At 39.7% G+C, this 16,799-nt stretch overlaps 1 protein-coding gene across 1 annotated transcript in view; it reads left to right on the top strand.

The window, feature by feature from the left end:
* The window catches only part of CCT6B (chaperonin containing TCP1 subunit 6B), a 39,877-nt gene extending 27,925 nt beyond the window's left edge, over positions 1 to 11,952 (top strand). The window contains exons 9-14 of the mRNA XM_021006235.2: positions 1,254 to 1,350; positions 1,640 to 1,787; positions 3,276 to 3,409; positions 9,789 to 9,891; positions 10,975 to 11,047; positions 11,763 to 11,952. Of these exons, the coding sequence (XP_020861894.1) occupies positions 1,254 to 1,350; positions 1,640 to 1,787; positions 3,276 to 3,409; positions 9,789 to 9,891; positions 10,975 to 11,047; positions 11,763 to 11,835 (628 nt within the window). The 3' untranslated portion in view covers positions 11,836 to 11,952. The remainder of the gene's footprint in view (positions 1 to 1,253; positions 1,351 to 1,639; positions 1,788 to 3,275; positions 3,410 to 9,788; positions 9,892 to 10,974; positions 11,048 to 11,762) is intronic.
* Positions 11,953 to 16,799: the final 4,847 nt, after the last annotated feature.

The raw sequence follows: 16,799 nt of genomic DNA, 5'->3' as shown, positions 1-16,799 counted from the left end.
TCTTGCTTTAGCTGTTTTGGGAAATCTACATGAATTTGTGCTCCAGTTGTGTTTTCCTTTGTGTCTTTGCTTATAGATGTTTCAGAGTCATTCTGTTCTGCATTTTATCTTGAGTTCCCTTCTCACCATGTTAGCTCTTTTTGTTGTGATTTTCTTTTATTTGTTTGTTCTTCCGGCCTGATTTTGGGCTTTATATTAAGGCCATGCCTTTCTGGAGGGAAGGTCGTTTCTGCTCCTGCTGCTGCTTTCTTGGACTATTGAGTATTATATTATTTCAGGATCTCAGGAATAGCTCAGGCTAGAGATTTGCAAGCTTACACTGCTCCCAGAGTGGTCTGTTCCAGAGTGAGGGTTGATTGCTGACCTTTCTAGTATGAGCTCTGCAAGTTCTTGACATAGGTCTGGGTCTGAGCACCAGGCCTATGAGCTGGCCCCATTTGGAGTTCCAGTAGACTGCTGCTGTAATATCTGTGCAGGCTTAGGGTGACAGAACTGAAGGCTCCCTTTTGGTCTAGGATTCATGCTCTGGTTATTTATTCTACTGTATACTTCAGACTGGTCTAGAGGCTGGAACTGAGACCCTGCTGTGTTCCTGGGGTCCTAGACACACAGATGTTGCTTTCTTCTGAATTTACTCCTTGTTTATTACACAGCCTAGGGCCCACTACCAGTCCTTACCTGAAATGCCATCCCTAGCTGCAAATACCCCTTTCAGTCATCTCTGTATCTATGAGCAAGAGCTGAGTGGTAAGCAACAGAGCTTCTAGTTTACAGCCCTTCTGCACCCTGGACAGATTTGGTCTTTCTGTGCTGGATATGTCCTGGTGTAAGCCTCTCCTTGAACTGGAGTGCTCTGTGATACAGTTCCTGGCCAAATCCCATCACCAGGAACTGCAGACTTCCTATGTATCTTCCTACTCTGGCTGCCTTCCTATGTGAACCTGGGCTGGAAAAATAATTTACTGTGTTGTTGTTGTTTTCTTTAATTAATTAATTAATTAATTATTTTTAATTTCCCAATCAGGATTTGGTCTGGTGCATTTTCTAGGTCAGTTTGTTGGTGGGGAAGGAGGCAGCCTGACTGTACTTCTTCCAACTCCCTTGCCACTTTGGCTCTATCTTCTTAAAACTGAATTTTAAAGCATTGTGGCAATGTTGCCTTATTAGCAGTACGACTTTGTACTTTTACGATGATTAGAACATTTTTGAGAACTTCCTAGAACTGACTAAAACTTTGGTAAAATCTGTTTCAGGCTGACTCTTGCTTGTGGTGGAATTGCAATGAATTCCCTTGATGACCTCACTCCAGATTGCTTGGGCCATGCTGGACTTGTTTATGAGTATGCATTAGTAAGTATTTTTTTATTTCTGTAAATTATTGAATACTGATCATGAAACTATCAAGTTGTGCAGTTTGAAATCTGCACAACACAGACATTAACATATACAACTTATTCAGGTAACTTTTGGTTGTGTTCATGTACAAGAACCAAATGTTACTTTTAATACTTTTATTTATGTTTAACAAGAAGAGCCATGTAAAGTTTGTGCCTACAATGAATTTTTTAAGTTTTAGGGGAATTGAATGTATTTCATAACCATATGGAAGAACATATGTGACATCTTAGCTATGCTTTAGGGGGAAGAAAAGTTCACCTTCATCGAGAAATGTGACAACCCTCGTTCTGTAACCCTGTTGGTAAAAGGCCCAAATAAGCACACGCTCACACAAATTAAGGATGCAATCAGAGACGGACTGCGTGCTGTCAAAAATGCTCTTGATGATCGTAAGCTACCTTTTGTTTTGGTCTTGAACTCCTTGAAGGCGATTTTAAAATAATACTGAGAGACAGTGAGATATAGTAGAAATATAGTAGAGATAGAGAGCTAGTCTCAAACTCAGGAAGAACTGGGTTCAAGTCCTGTCTCTAATACAGCCTGGCTATGAGACCCTAGTCAAGTCAATTGACTTTCTAGTACATTAGGCTTCTCAACTGGCTAAGATGCTAAGTTCAAAGAAAGTTCTGACTTGCATTGGTAGAAGGTGTTTTTTTACCTGGGTGTTCCCTCTACCAAAGAAATTACAGGTCTAGTCTCGATTCCTAACACTAAGAAATCTACTATGATACCGTGATATTCTGTATGCCATAAAGTGAGACCTATCACTGTGCTTATTTCATCAATGGTTTATATAGCTAGACACCAATCTAAAATAAGTACTTTCTATTTTAATGATAGACTCCTTTTTAAATTAGTGTGTAGTTATGAAAGGTACATGAACATATTTTAATGTATTTAAAATTGCTTTATAGTTCTTTATAGTTTTTCAAAACACTTTCCCCTATTGACTCTCATTTGATCCTTACAGCCACCCTGTAAGGGAAGCCAGACAGATGTTATTATTATCTCCATTTTATAGAGGAAGAAGGCAAGCCAAGCTGAAGTTTAGGAGAAGCTGTGACATGGGCAGCGTTCTGGAGCAGTCTTGGTGCTAGGCCTTTCGCTCTGGTTTTCTGACTCCACACACAATGTTGTTTTTACTACAACATGCTGTCATCACAGTCACTTTTGAAGGAATCATCTCAAATCATCCCAAATCAAGAATTAAAACTGACCACCAGATAGCTTATCTGCTATCTTGACAAGATAATGCAAAGTATCCTTAAGAGAGAGTGAGAGAAGGGGCAGCTAGGTGGCACAGTGGACAGAGCACCGGCCCTGGATTCAGGAGGACCTGAGTTCAAATCTGGCCTCAGATACATAACATTTACTAGCTATGTGATCCTGGACAAGTCACTTAACCCCATTTGCCTAGCCAAAAAGAAAGAGAGAGAGAGAGAGAGAGAGAGAGAGAGAGAGAGAGAGAGAGAGAGAGAGAGAAGGGAATAAATCAGTCCTTAAGAGGCACTGCCTCTGAAACTTAATCATAGAGAATACACTCTGAAATAGAGCTATTCTGCTATCTAGATGTTTCTTTCAGCCTCAGTTATGAGGGAGTAAACAATGAAAGAGGAGAGAGAGGGAGAGGTTCTGTTTGAAGTCCCTTGTCTGTACCATGTTTAATTATTTATTTAACTGCCTCTACCTTTAGAGCTCCATAAGGCAACCTCATAATCACTGAGCTGTGAAACTTCCACTTGTCAGATTTCTGTGCGTATTTAAATACCATTCAGATATCTGTGAGAAATAGCACACACTTGACTACGCTAATTGCTTTCTTTTATATTTTTTCTGCATGGTATGTCTTGTCAATCGTTTCTTTTCCTTTCCAATAGACTGTGTAGTTCCTGGTGCTGGTGCAGTTGAAGTGGCAATATCTGAAGCTCTTGTCAAACACAAATCCAATATCAAAGGAAGAGCCCGCCTTGGAGTCCAGGCTTTTGCTGATGCATTGCTCATTATTCCAAAGGTGTCAATCTATCCTGTTGGTCAGAGGAGAGGTGGCTAGAAAGATGCTTAAGTAATCACATGGTATCTTTAATAGCTGGCATAGTAGAAAGAGACTACACGTATTTACTTGCATTTAGTCACAATTTCCCTCTTCATTTGCAGATATTTTGCTTCTAAAATGGGGGAAATTATGTGGTGACAGCTGTGAACACTATGAGGGGCTTCATGAGGGGGATAATTTCTCTCCTGGGAGGCTTCTTAGATAACAGCTTTGGAAGTTATCTTCATAAAGGGTTCAATTTGAAAGGGTACTGATAGCCATAGAACTCTTATCCTCTGTTGGCCAGAGCTAAGGTATCATCAACTTTAATTTCTCTTTATCACTGAAGGGTTCAGGATGTTTAGCCTCCCCTCCTCTGCCCCCAGTTACTAGCCCAGGTTTGTCAGGGACAGCTATGACTTGAGATGTTATTTTCATTTCTACAGAAAAAGGAGATGCCAGATTTCTTTTGGGAAACAGAAGAAACATAGAGGAAACCTTCTTTGCCACAATTTGGATTCAAGCCACCACTGGGAGACATATGCCACCCCTCCTCCTTCTAATAAATTATTTTAGGCTGAATTCAGACTTTAAGAGGAAATCAAGTAAAATAGCACACCTTTATTCTGAGTACTGCAAAAACTATCCATTATTTGCGAAGTCCTGAGTCAGAGACTGAACTCCCTTCCCCTGCTTAAACAGCAGGACTAATAAATAAGTCTCTTTGATAATACATGTATATTAATATGGCTAAGATTTATTATAAGAAGCACTCAATATCTACCAAAAAGGGGAAAGCTGTAGGGGGGAGAGGAGCTCTTGAATTTCCCCTTCAGTACTTGGAGTAATGGGTATGTGCTGAGTGAGTAAATATGGAGTCAAATTTATTGTTGACAGACTCCAGTACATCCTGATCTTTTTAAACCATTATTTATGGTTATTTCACATTTATTCCACACGATTTGAATAAACAAAACCCTGACTCTCTCTTGAGGGCACTGCACCTATTGTACCCTCCCCACTGGATCCCACTCCCCCCACTCTCCTCTGACTTGGGGCTAAGAGGACGGCATGACACATTCTCTTTATTTTTCCCCACTCCTGCTTCCAGACCATCCTTCTTGCCAACACCTTTCAACTCCCTTTTCTCTTTGGAAGTATGTATAGTTCATTTTTACTAACCTTTTCTCAGTCTTGATGCTCCAGACCTCTCTTCAGTCCCTGTCTCTTGGCAGCTTGGTGTGGGGGCTAGGCTGCTGGGCCTGGAGTCAAGAGACCTGGGTCTGAATCCTACCTCTCACTAACTCTGTGACTACTGGCGAATCACTTAAGCTCTCAAGGCTTCCGTTTCCTCATCCATAAAACAGGATAATAGTGTTTGCATTACTTACCTTAGAGTATTGTTATGAGGAAAGTGCTTTGAGAACCTTAAAGTGCTATATAATTGAATTAATTTTATTATAGTTCCTTTCTACCCTGCTCAGCTGAGATATTTGTAAAGCACAAATGCCTTAACACAGTGCCTGGCACACAGTAGGCTCTTAATAAATGCTAATTTCCTTCTTTCCTTCCATTTTCTGTTGGCATCCTCATTATGCATATTGATGATTCTTCTTAACAATTGAGCATACAATTCTTTACCTCCAATGACTCCAATCCATTTCAGCAACATATTAGTATGGTCACACCTTAGACTTCACCATCTTGGAATTATGACCTCTATAAGATCCCGACTATTGAAATTCCAGTTTCTGGCCACGGCTTTCTATCTTTTCATTGCTGTCACACTAAATCTCCTCTCACTCATCTTAACCTATACCTGTTCTCCTGAACTGGCTTCACTAGCCGTGATGCTAGAATTCCTTGTTCCTCCAACCTTATTCTATTTCTGGCCTGCTGACCTCTTTGGGTAACTTCTGTCATCAGGTTATTTTTCTGTTCCTGTTTCTGGATTGTTGAGTACTTTGAGAAGTCATGAAACTGAGCTGATTTCACTCTCTGCAGATTGATGGTAACACAACCTCTGTTTGGTCCTTGTAGCTTCTGGCCCAGTTTCCTACTCTGCTGTTCCAGACTCCCTATCTCATTCCCTGCAGTGACTATTCCAAAGCTTTTATTTTATCGTCAAGTCTCCAACTGCATGCCTGCACCTCAGAGTTAACAATAGATGGCTTAGTCTTTTCACAAAGTACGTATTTAGACTATCTGACATGAGAAGCCTTAATTGCCTGCTCTCATTCCTGAAATACCCCTGCATCGTTATCGTCTTTCTTCTCTTTCGCTGTGGTCATCTGAGAGGTAGTCCGTCACCTCTCTGTGACTCCTCATCCTCTTCTTTATACCTTTGTGGTGGATGTTCCCCAAAGGTCTGTCCTTTGTTTTCTCTCACTAGGCAAATGCATTCATTCTCAAGAATTCAACCATTACTTTTATGCAGGGTAACTACCACTTCTGTTATCCTTGAGCCCTCTCCTCTCTTCAGAGTTCTACACTTGTATCTTCTTTTTTTTAAATTCTGAATTTTTGTAGAGAGCTTTTGTCTTTATGTTTATTTTCAAATATGTCCCATTCCTATACCCTATCCTGCAAACCATCGCTTCTAACACCAACAAAAAAGAGGAGAAAAAACAGTTCAGCAAAACTAACCAATATCCTGGGTCTGGTCGTGTATGCTGTATTCTCCACCCATTGTCTCCTATCTCTGCAAAGGATGGTGAGAGGCTAGCTTTTATTGTCTCTTCTTCAAGGACAAGCATAAGCAGATAGGCACTGGCAGGACTTTGGTGCTTGGATGTCTTATTGCTACCTCAGACTCAGCCTGTCAAAAACCAGATTTATTATCTTTCCTCCTAAATGTTTTTCTTCTTGACTTCACCTTTTTTGTCAGTGACACCAGGATTTTATCCACTCTCCCATTATATATCACTTCTTTATTGACACGGGGCCCGCTGACCTGTCTTCTTGCTGTTTTTAGTATATGCGTTCTATCTCCTGTCTGTGCCTTTGCACAGGCTGTCCCTCTCATTCTTGGAATGCCCCCCTTCTTCACCTCTACCTCTTTGAATCCCTGCATGTCTTCAAAGCTCAGCTCCAACATCACCTTCTATGAGTCCTTTTCTGTTGTCCTAGCTGCTAGCACCCCCCAAAACTACTTTGTACTCACTCTCTGTGTACTTTGTAGTTGTAGGTATATGTGTTCTTTCCACCTAATGGAGTCTAAGCTCCTTGAGGGCTTTCATTTTTGTTTTGTATCCCCCGTGCCTAGCACACAGTAGGCTCTTACTGCATGCTTCTGGATTGATTGAGCCATCCTTCCACTTCTCATGTTCAAGCAGTTTTCAGTTCCTGTCAGTTCCGTCTCTACCGTCTCTCACACTCCTTCCTTCCTTCCTTTCTACTTCACACATCACTTTCATCATCAGCTGCCCAGGTTGCAGTAACTTCCTAATAGGTCTTCCTGTCCCCACTCTCTGCACCTTCCAATCTATATATGCATTCTTTATACAGAGATGTAGCCATGGCCATCTTCATAAGGTCTTAGAAATGAATTTGTTTTCTACGCCAGTGTTGTTTTGCCGTCGTCTCTGCACTTGGCAGTCAGTCAGTCAGATGTTTGCTGACTCAGGTGCTTTCTGTGCTCCTTTGCTCTTAGTGTGGCAATTAATTTACATAGGCTGAACTTCTGTATCAAAGTATTATAATTGTTGATGTAATTTTAGTTGTTCGTTTCCTATTTGTCATGACCAGTTGTTTAAATATTTTAATATTGAGTTGTTTCAGTTGTTTGACAGTGGTGTGACCGTACACAGAGAGATAATTCAGGGGTACCTCTACCTGTTAAAGTAGAATCAGTTTCAGTTTTTGTTGTATTAATTGGTGCTTATCATGTCCAGAACCTACATATTTTTTCCTTGAAGAAAATGTTCATAATGTAAAGGTATGAGGTTTCTGTGGAGTCTCTAAGTCTTCCTTTTATTTCTTCTTTCCGAGCCATGCTTTCCCATATATTTCTCACCATTCTGACCTCTTTCTGCCTTTGTGTTAAAGTCGTCCATTGTCAGAATACTTAGTAATTTAATTTGGAGGGTTTTATTCACTTTCCTGTAGAATTTCTCTACCTCTTCATCCCCTGCAGCTGTTTTTGGTTCATAAGCTACAGTTATTTTTATGGTGGTCTTTTTGCAGATATTTGCCTAGAGGACTACAATTCAATACGATCAGATATTCTGTGAAATAATATTTCTAATTGCCTTTGTATATATAATAAAAATAAAACTGAATTTCACATTCTCTTTCCTTATTCCTCAAAGGAAACCACCCTTCAAACCAAAGCCAACCTTCCTTAGCTACAACTTTATTTTTTCTTCTGGTTTTGTTGATAGTGAGAATGTCAAGATTGGTGATTCAGCGCCATTGGTGGTCACTGGACAAGGCCCTCACCTTTAGAGTATCAACATTTAGAGTCATAGATTGCCCCAAAGCTGGTCTTTGTATCCTCTGTCCCTTCCTTCCCCATTTTCACCACTGCCACCATCACTGCAAAATTGGAAGAGGCTGCACGGGACTGGGAGACGTTTTGTATTTTAGTTTGCTTGATAGTTTCCCATGGCCCAAGATGTCATCACCAAGTGGTCAGCCTGCTGGTGATAAGGCCCTTTGTTCGTAGTGAAGTTAGTCCTTAGAAAGCAGATGTCTACTCAGCTCCTGACAGGGAAGTGATGAACTCAAAATGGAGGCTGAGACTTGTTTTTGTACATGGACAATGTGGGAGCTTGCTTGCTTTGATTGTGTGTATTTGTTATAATGGTTCTATTTTGTTTCCAGTTTTTGAGGGGAGGAAGGAAAGGTGGGAGAAGGAGGGAAGTGGGGCTAGGAATAGGATTCCACCATTCCCTGCCTCCAAAGAGAAGAAAACAGAAAAAAGGTCCTATGGAAACATAAGCAGGAATTTGTACACTTAAAAAGAAAAGCAAGCCTTATGTAATGGAGATTTGCAGTTTTGTGCACAATTCTCTCTTGTTCTACAATATATACAGAAATACTTATATTGCACTTATTAATAAACAAATCTAAGCCTTTTCTCATTCCTCATCCTTCTTAACCTGTATGAAGCCTTTGGCATTGCTGACTTCTCTCTCCTCTTGGATTATTTCTCTTTTCTGGGTTTGGTTTTTGTTTGTTTTTTTAACGTTGCTGTCTCTTGTTCCTCTTTCTTCCTGAATGACTGCTCCTTTTCTATGTCCTTTATTGAATCATCGTATCACAATCACTAACTGTAGGAGTCCCGCAAAACTCTCTTATCTAATTATTTCAAAACTTCTCTCATCTAATTGGAGGGTTGTATCATCTTCCATTGGTTTAATTATAATTTTTATGCCATGGAATCCTGAGCTTCACTCCCATGTCATACTGACAAATCCAGTCAGTTGCCAAATCTTGGTATTTCTACCTGCAGCTCTCAAGTCTGTATTCTGACTGAATAGTTAGAAGCCACCACCCTAGTCTAGACCTTCATTACCTCTCTCCTCAACTGTTAAAATAGTCTCTTAATTGTTCTTCTTACCTCAAGTCTCTCTTCATCCCAATTTACCTTTCATACAGCTGACAACTTAATATTTCTAAAGTATTGGTCTGACCATGTCACTGCCCTGCTCAAGAAGCCTCAGTGGCTCCCATTGCTTAAAGAATAAAATAAATAGTTCTCTGTTTGGCTTTTAAAACTCTTAATAACTTGGCTGAACTACTTTTCTAGCCTTTAGAATTAGCATTACAATCTATGGTCTAACCAAAGCAGCCTTTTTGCAGTTCCTCCCATATCTGTGGTTTGCACTGGCTGTCTCTCATGCCTAGGATGCATTCTCTCTTCATCTGTGTCTCAGAATCCCTAGTTTCTTTCAAATATTGCTTGAGTCACTTGCTGCATGAATCTTTTCTTCATCCCCACCAAACAACCTTGTACTTATTTTGTACATATTTATATAGGTACATGCTGTCTTCTTGATTCTTTCGCCCTTCTGGGTTTTCACAGCACTGCTGTATCTTGTTTCTTCCAGAATATAACACTCCTTGATGATTTGGGCCTTTTTTTATTCTTGTCTTTGTGTCCCTAGCTGTGTCCCCTGGTACGAGGTAGGCACTTAATAAATGTTGTGATTAGAGCCGAATGGAAACTTGGTGTTTATCTCATTCAGCCTGAAGTAGGAATATCTTCTTGAATTGAGGAATTGGGTTTCTACAAATAGATACATTAAGATAGAATTTTTTTGTATCTGTCCTTCATAACTAGAGAACAATGACCTATTTTTAATTTTACCACTTGACATTCATATATACTTTTTTTTTCCTCTCTATATTAAAGGTTCTTGCTCAAAATTCTGGCTTTGATCTCCAGGAAACACTAGTAAAAATTCAGGCAGAACATGCAGAAACAGGAAGACTTTTTGGCATAGATTTGAACACAGGTAATGGAAATGTAGTGATCATGAATGAAATCATTAGCCACTAAAGAAATTCATTTTAAGGCAATGTAGAAAATTGTCTCCTAGAAACTTTGATATGTTGTTTTATCATTATAATTTTCTTTCACATAATTTTTAATTGTTCCTATGACTTGCTCTTTAATCAACTTATTACTTAGGATTTCATTGTTAGGATTCCATTTGACTCTGTCTTTTGTTTGTGCTCCCTGAATTCATTTTTTAAGAAAAAATATTACGTTGTGGTCTATAAAGGATGTGTTTACTATTTCTGCTTTTGTCATTTATTTGCAATATCACTGTCTTAATACACAATCACTTTTTGTAAGTGTTTCGTGTGGTGCTGAACAATTTATATATTCCTTAGCAGTCTCATTTAGAAAATGCCGTATGTCTTTAAGCTCTGATTTTCTAGCAATTTGTTTAAATATGTATTTTCGCTTTTGCTTATCTTTCTGCTGGATTTGTCCAGAACTTTGTCTTCTGCTGCTATTGTATTTACTATATGTCTTCTTGTATTGAGTTATTTCTTCTTTCGTGACTTTAGATTACAGGCATTTGGAGCATATTTTAATATTGATATCAGGTTGTTATCTATGCTTTCCTTTAGTATAATGTAATTTCCTTTTTTACCTTTTTTATTACTGTAGATTTTTGTTTTTGCTTTGTCTGATATCAGGATTGCAACTCCTGGTTTTTTTTAATTTTTTTTTGTTGTTGTTCATTTGATACATAGTAGATTTTCTTCAAGCCTCCCATTCTTCTTTGGTGTGTTTCTTGTCAGAAATAGATTGTGGGAGTTTTGTTTTCTTATCTAATCTGTCAGTCTTTTTTAGTTTTATTGGCTTATTTAACCCATTCACATTTAAAGTTATCAGAAGTTGGTCTTTATTTTCTTCTGTTTATCTCTAATATTGCCTTTTCCCCCTTGGAACAGGATTTTTTCTTCCTTTCAATGTAGCAGTTTTTATATGGGAGAATGCTTGGTTGTTATTTGATTTTAGCCTTTTGAAAGAGAAAATATAAATGCGTGGCAATAGTCTTAAGAGACTTTATTTTATTTTCTAGGTGCACCAATACTACCAGCAGAATCAGGAATTTGGGACAACTACTGTGTGAAAAAGCAACTCCTTCATTCTTGGTAAGGTTGGATTTCTATGAAGAAGGGGAAAAAAACCTCTCATGATCCTATCTGATAGCTTTTTTCTTTAAAAAAGAATTAAAATTCTCTATGAACTTTTTCAGTTAGATTCAGACATAGAAAATGTGGTATTTTTGAAAAAATTTGATATTCATCATTAGATTATGCCATATTTTTTCAGTAATTTTATTTTTACCTCTAAGAGGAAAACTTGGTTTCCCTGTTCATTCAATAACAAGCATTTATTAAGTACTTACTATGTGCCAGTCATTGTGCTAAGCACTAGGTATACAAAGAAAGGTAAAAATAGGCCCTACCCTCAAGAAACTTACAATCTAATGGGAGAATCTTTAAAATAATAGCATTGCTAAATCACTAATGAATATATGTGTACATATACATATATGTTCATTATATATGTATGTATACACATACACACACATATGTTGGAGAAGGAGAGAGAGAGAGAGGGAGGGAGAATATCAAGCAAATTACAGGGCTTTAAGTTCTAGCCCATAGGTCACGTCTACAGAGGTACTTTAAACAAGAAAATAGGGACAGTATTTCTATTTTTAATAGCTTGCACTATCTTTGGCTCACAAAAACCTTATACTAATAAAAAGTGAAGAATGAAGTTCCCAGTGTAGCTGAAGATTGGTAGGGGGAGGAAGGATGGGTTGGTGTGCATTACTAAATCTGTCATCTGTTTCTTTAGCACAGTGATTGCTACAAACATTCTCTTGGTTGATGAAATTATGCGAGCTGGTATGTCTTCTCTCAAAGGATGAATTGAATTCCAAACCAGCCTTGGAAGTTGAGTTTCAGTACATCTGTGCAGCAGTTGCCCATATATTCTAATACATTTTGAATTTTTACAAATAAATGCAGTTTTTTTTTGCCTTCATTGGTTTTAAACTAGTTTTAAAATATTTTTCGTGGAAATTCATAGAATAAAAAGTGATTATTTTAAAGAAATTGTGATAACAACCTTAATTGTAGAACTCAAACCTCCAGTTGAATAACAGCGTCCAATGTGGTGATTACAGTGTGGTGTGGTGGAGAGTGCTGTGCTTGGAGCAAAGGAGAAAACTAAGTTTAAATCCGACCTCTCACATTTGCTAACTGTGTGACCATGGGCAAATCACTTAGCCTTTCTGACTCTCAGTTTGCTCATCTGTAAAATGGGCAATAATAATACCTTTAGTAAGTACTTCAGGGTTCTTGTAAAGATCAAATGAGATAATATGATAATAACTATCATCATCATCTGTATTATTCTTACTGAGATGAGTTTATATACCATAATCATTAATATTCTGTAGGATTCCTGTTGGGAGTGATATGGCTCCTTATTTGGGATTAGATTTCCTCTGCTTTCATTTTAATAGCAATAGTTGTTCTGTAATGTGGTACTGTCACTTTCTCTTCTAAATGTAGAAATAGAATCATAAAATATTAAGAGTTGAAAGGAACATTATAATTTGCCTGGTGTAATCGCTATCTGAAACAAGAATCCCTCCAGGGCATACCCGATGAGACTGCTGCACTTGGAACCTTCAGTGACAATGAACTCATTACCTCTTAAGGCAGTTTATAGCATTTTTAGTTAGCTTTAATTTACAGGAGGTTTTTCCTTAGGTTGAGCCAATGGGCCAAGATTAGCCCTCTTTTAATTAGTAGGAAAAAGTTGTAGACTGAAGAGATGGATAAAGCCTGTTTTAAACTAATTTATTAAGCTATGTTACACATGTCCTGGCTATGCAGGTACTAGTTAGAGATAGAGAACTAGTCTAAGGTTATATATTTTACAAGTAACCAGTAACCAGTACTGTAATATTAATTCAAACACTACTTAAGTGGGTTCTGAGATGAAACAGGTTTCAAGTAGTTTAGTGTTCAAAAGTTGCCACTCAGTAAATGGATAATTATGGTAACTGCATTCTCAGATGTTAGGCCCTAAAACCTGGAGGGGATTATTTTGGTTTCCTATACAAATGCAGTTTCTAGATATTCTAGCTGTTTTTCTTGTTACACTTGCCACTTCCTACTAGATGTCCCTGTAGTAACTTCTTTTTAAGGGCATGCACTAGTATTTGACTGAAGTAACAAATTTGCACAAATGGAGCTTCAATCAGACTCCACTCTGTGTGCATAAGGGACGTGGGGAGGTAGGCTGAAGGTTTTACTATTTGGTTAGCTATGCCTGTTTTCCCAGATCATGTGTATACATGGACATAGGAGAGAGCCTCTCTTGACTATAGTGACAGATTCAATATATCTTGCATCTGGTTCTCACCTCTCCACATTCAGAATGAACAAGATGAATAGGAACTGTGGGAAAAGGAAATGGGCTGATCATGTAGCAAGAATGAGACAACAGCTTGAGTGGTACCTTGGTACCCCCAAGATACTGAAAAGAACAAGAGAAAAATCTACAGCCTGTTGGCTAGATCCTCTGGAGGATTTCTAGGAATAATAGTAGCACAGGATGATAAAAGCATGAAGAGACTATGGTAGGAGCAACATTTGCTATACATCTGATTGGGAACTAGGGCATTAGGTCCTATTGTTGCAGAGCTAGAAATTTATCATGCATGGCCCAAGAAGAATGGAATGTCTCTGCCACACAGGCTAGTTTTTCTCTAACCAAGGCAATGTAAGTGTCCTTGAGACCCAATTGATCTAGCAGTGCTTCTTAAACTATGGGTTACTGCCCCAAATGGGGTTGCAAAGAATTTGGCAACAGTAAGAGATTTCTGAATGCACAACGACCAAAAATTAATTAAAAATCAAACGCTTAATGAATCTGAGGTGTTTCTGGCAGCGCTTGCCCATGTTGCATCGGCAACTTCACTGTAGCCTTGGTTCTGAACACACAACATGCGCACTTTGCACTGCACATGCCCTCAGGCCACGTAACGCCAACTAAGGCTGCCAAAACCAAAAAAGGGAAGCATTTAAGAAGCCCTGGTCTAAGGGACTAAGGCTCAAATCATTTATGTCATTTTATAGTTGCCTAAGACATAAAAGCTCAGAGTATGAATATTTGAGAGCAGCTAAGATATGGCATGGTGGATAGCATGCTGGACTTGAGGAGTGAGGAAGCTTCATCTTCCTGAGTTCAGATCTGGTCTCAGACACTTACTAGCTGTGTGACCCTGGGCAAGTCACTTAATCCTGTTTGCCTTAGTTTCCTTATATGTCAAATGAGCTGGTGAAGGAAAGTAAACTGCCCATGGATACTTTGCAACTGGAGACAGAAGTATATGCACTCTTGGCCCTTAAGGACCCTGTTCTGAAGGCAGAGGAACCACTCATGGATTTAGTAACAGCCCATGTAAAAGAGGTTGTACTAGTTGGGGCAGGGACCAACTCATGGGTGGCAAATATGGTTTCTGATCCAAAGATTTCACTGAACATTATGCTGAATTCATATCAGGGCTAATGAGGGAAGAGAATGGGAATGAGAGTGAGGCTGAGAGCTGGAAGCCTGTTTTAATGGTGAGAGAACCTTGGGTCTACCTATTATTGCCCCCAGGGGAGACTTCTTCCACAAGGAGGTCAGAGATGGGAGGCTTTCATCACCAAGGAACTCAGGAGGGTGAAGGACAAGTTTAAACAACTTAGTAAGGCATTAGAATAATGGTTGGTGAGGGCATATGCTGTTGGGATCAATGTAGAGATCCTCTTGGCCACAGAGTCCCATTAATTTTGGGATCTCATGGAAGACATTTACAAAGCCATTTAAATTAGTCAGAGGCCCTGAATGGGGACAGTCCTTTGACCCTTTTTAGGTGGCCAAGATGGGGAGCTGTATACACCATACTCTACCAGAAAGATGAGTTGCCTTTGCAGCCGGTTCTCCAGTAAGTGTCAGCAAGAGCTAGAGTAAAATCCAAAGAGATGAATTTAGTGGTATGCCTCCATACCACCCTAGTTGTGGGTCCTCCATGCTCTGTGACCATTCTGGGTAGAATCCAACCAGAGTAGTGAGTAACATCAGGCTTTAGCCATGTACCTCACCTAGCACACCATCTTATAGCAGATCAACTGGTGAAATTTGTTTTGTTTTGTTTTTACTTTTTAGGCATTTGGGGTTAAGTGACTTGCCCAGGGTCACACAGCTAGTACGTGTCAAGTGTTTGGTCTGAGGCCAGATTTGGACTCAGGTCCTCCTGACTTCAGGGCCGGTGCTCTATCCACTGTGCCATCTAGCTAACCCCTCCAACTGGTGAAATTTGAATGGGAAATCTGGACAACCCCAGCTGTTGACCATGCAAATACAGCTGACTAGACAAATGGTGGGATAAAACTTAGGACCTTCTGTCCCTCTCAGTGAGTGGAACTTTCTATGAAGAGCTTTGGGTATGACTCCTGAAAGATAGGGAGGAAAAGGAGAATAATGGCCTGCTTATGGAGGATAGTGAAACTAATACTAAACATCTGAGTTTGGGGCAGTAAAGGCCTATCTGCTCCACCTAAGCTTAGGCTATCTCCTAAAACTTCCAACACACTTGATGCTCTGGAGTCTTCCAAATCCCTTTACCTAGGCTTGAGGGATTTCTGGGGTGAATCCCTCTAGGGCAAAGGCAGAGATTCCCCCAAGGTCAGGCAGCTTCTAAAGGTAGGACAGAGTGGGTGTGCCAGTCAATGAACATTTGTTAAGCACCCACTGGTGCCAGGCACCATGCTAAGCACTGGGGATGCAAAATAAGGCAAAAGACAGTCCCTGACCTCCAACTCATAATCTAATGGGGGAGGGGAGGACAACAAGCAAACAGATATAAATGAGTATGCTATGTACAGGGTAAATATAAAATAACAAGGCACGGGGATTGAGAAGGATCTTGTAGAAGGCGGGATTTTATCTGGGACTTGAAGGAAGCCAGGAGGCAGAGATGAGAACGGAGAGCGTTCAAGGTGTGGAGGACAGCCAGTGAAAAGACTTGTAGGTGGAAGATGGAGGGCTGTGTGAGAGGAACAGCATGGATATTATATTATATTCTGGTGGCAACAGGGAGCCATTGGAGTTGGGGAGCAGGGGAGTTAACACAGATCTACATTTTGGGAAAATCACTTTGGTTGCTGTGTGAAGGATAAATTGGAGTGGGGTTAGACTTAAAGCAATAGCCTAGGTGAGGGGTGATAAGGACTTGATTTACAGTGGTGGCTGTGTAAATGGAGAGAAGAGGACATTTTGGAGATGTTATAGAGAAAGAAATGACAAAATTTGGCAATTGGTAAATACGTAGAGTGAATGTGAATGAGGCATTGAGGAGGCTGTACAGTGAGGCTACAAATCTGCGTAACTGGGAGGATGGTGTTAACCCTCAATAGTAATAGGAAAGTGCAGAAGAGGCGTAGATTTGGGGGGAAAGATGAGTTCCATTTTGTTGCATTGGAGATGCCTCTGAGACATCTAATTCCAAATGTTCAATAGGGAGTTGGTGATGTGGGACTGGAGTTCAAGAAAGAGACTAGGGCTGGATTTATGGATCTGGGAATCATCAGCCTCAAGATAATAATTGAGCCCATGGCAGTTGATGAAACCATCATGAGAGTACAGAAAGAAAAAAGAAGAATAGAAAAGAAAAGAAGGCCCTGGACAGAACTTCTGGGAGACACTGGTAGGTGTGACACGAAGCTCTAGCAAAAGAAACTGAAGAATTGGCAGACAAGTAGGAGGAGAATGAGGGGAGGGCAATGTCCCAGAAAAAATTAGACAGGAGAGAGTATCCAGGAAGGAGGGATC

The sequence above is a fragment of the Phascolarctos cinereus genome, unplaced genomic scaffold (assembly GCF_003287225.1).
Source record: "Phascolarctos cinereus isolate Bilbo 61053 unplaced genomic scaffold, phaCin_HiC Scaffold_5;HRSCAF=322, whole genome shotgun sequence".
Classification (NCBI taxonomy): Eukaryota; Metazoa; Chordata; class Mammalia; order Diprotodontia; family Phascolarctidae; genus Phascolarctos; species Phascolarctos cinereus.
Note: the sequence above shows the minus strand (reverse complement) of the source record. Positions and strands in the feature narration are given on the sequence as shown.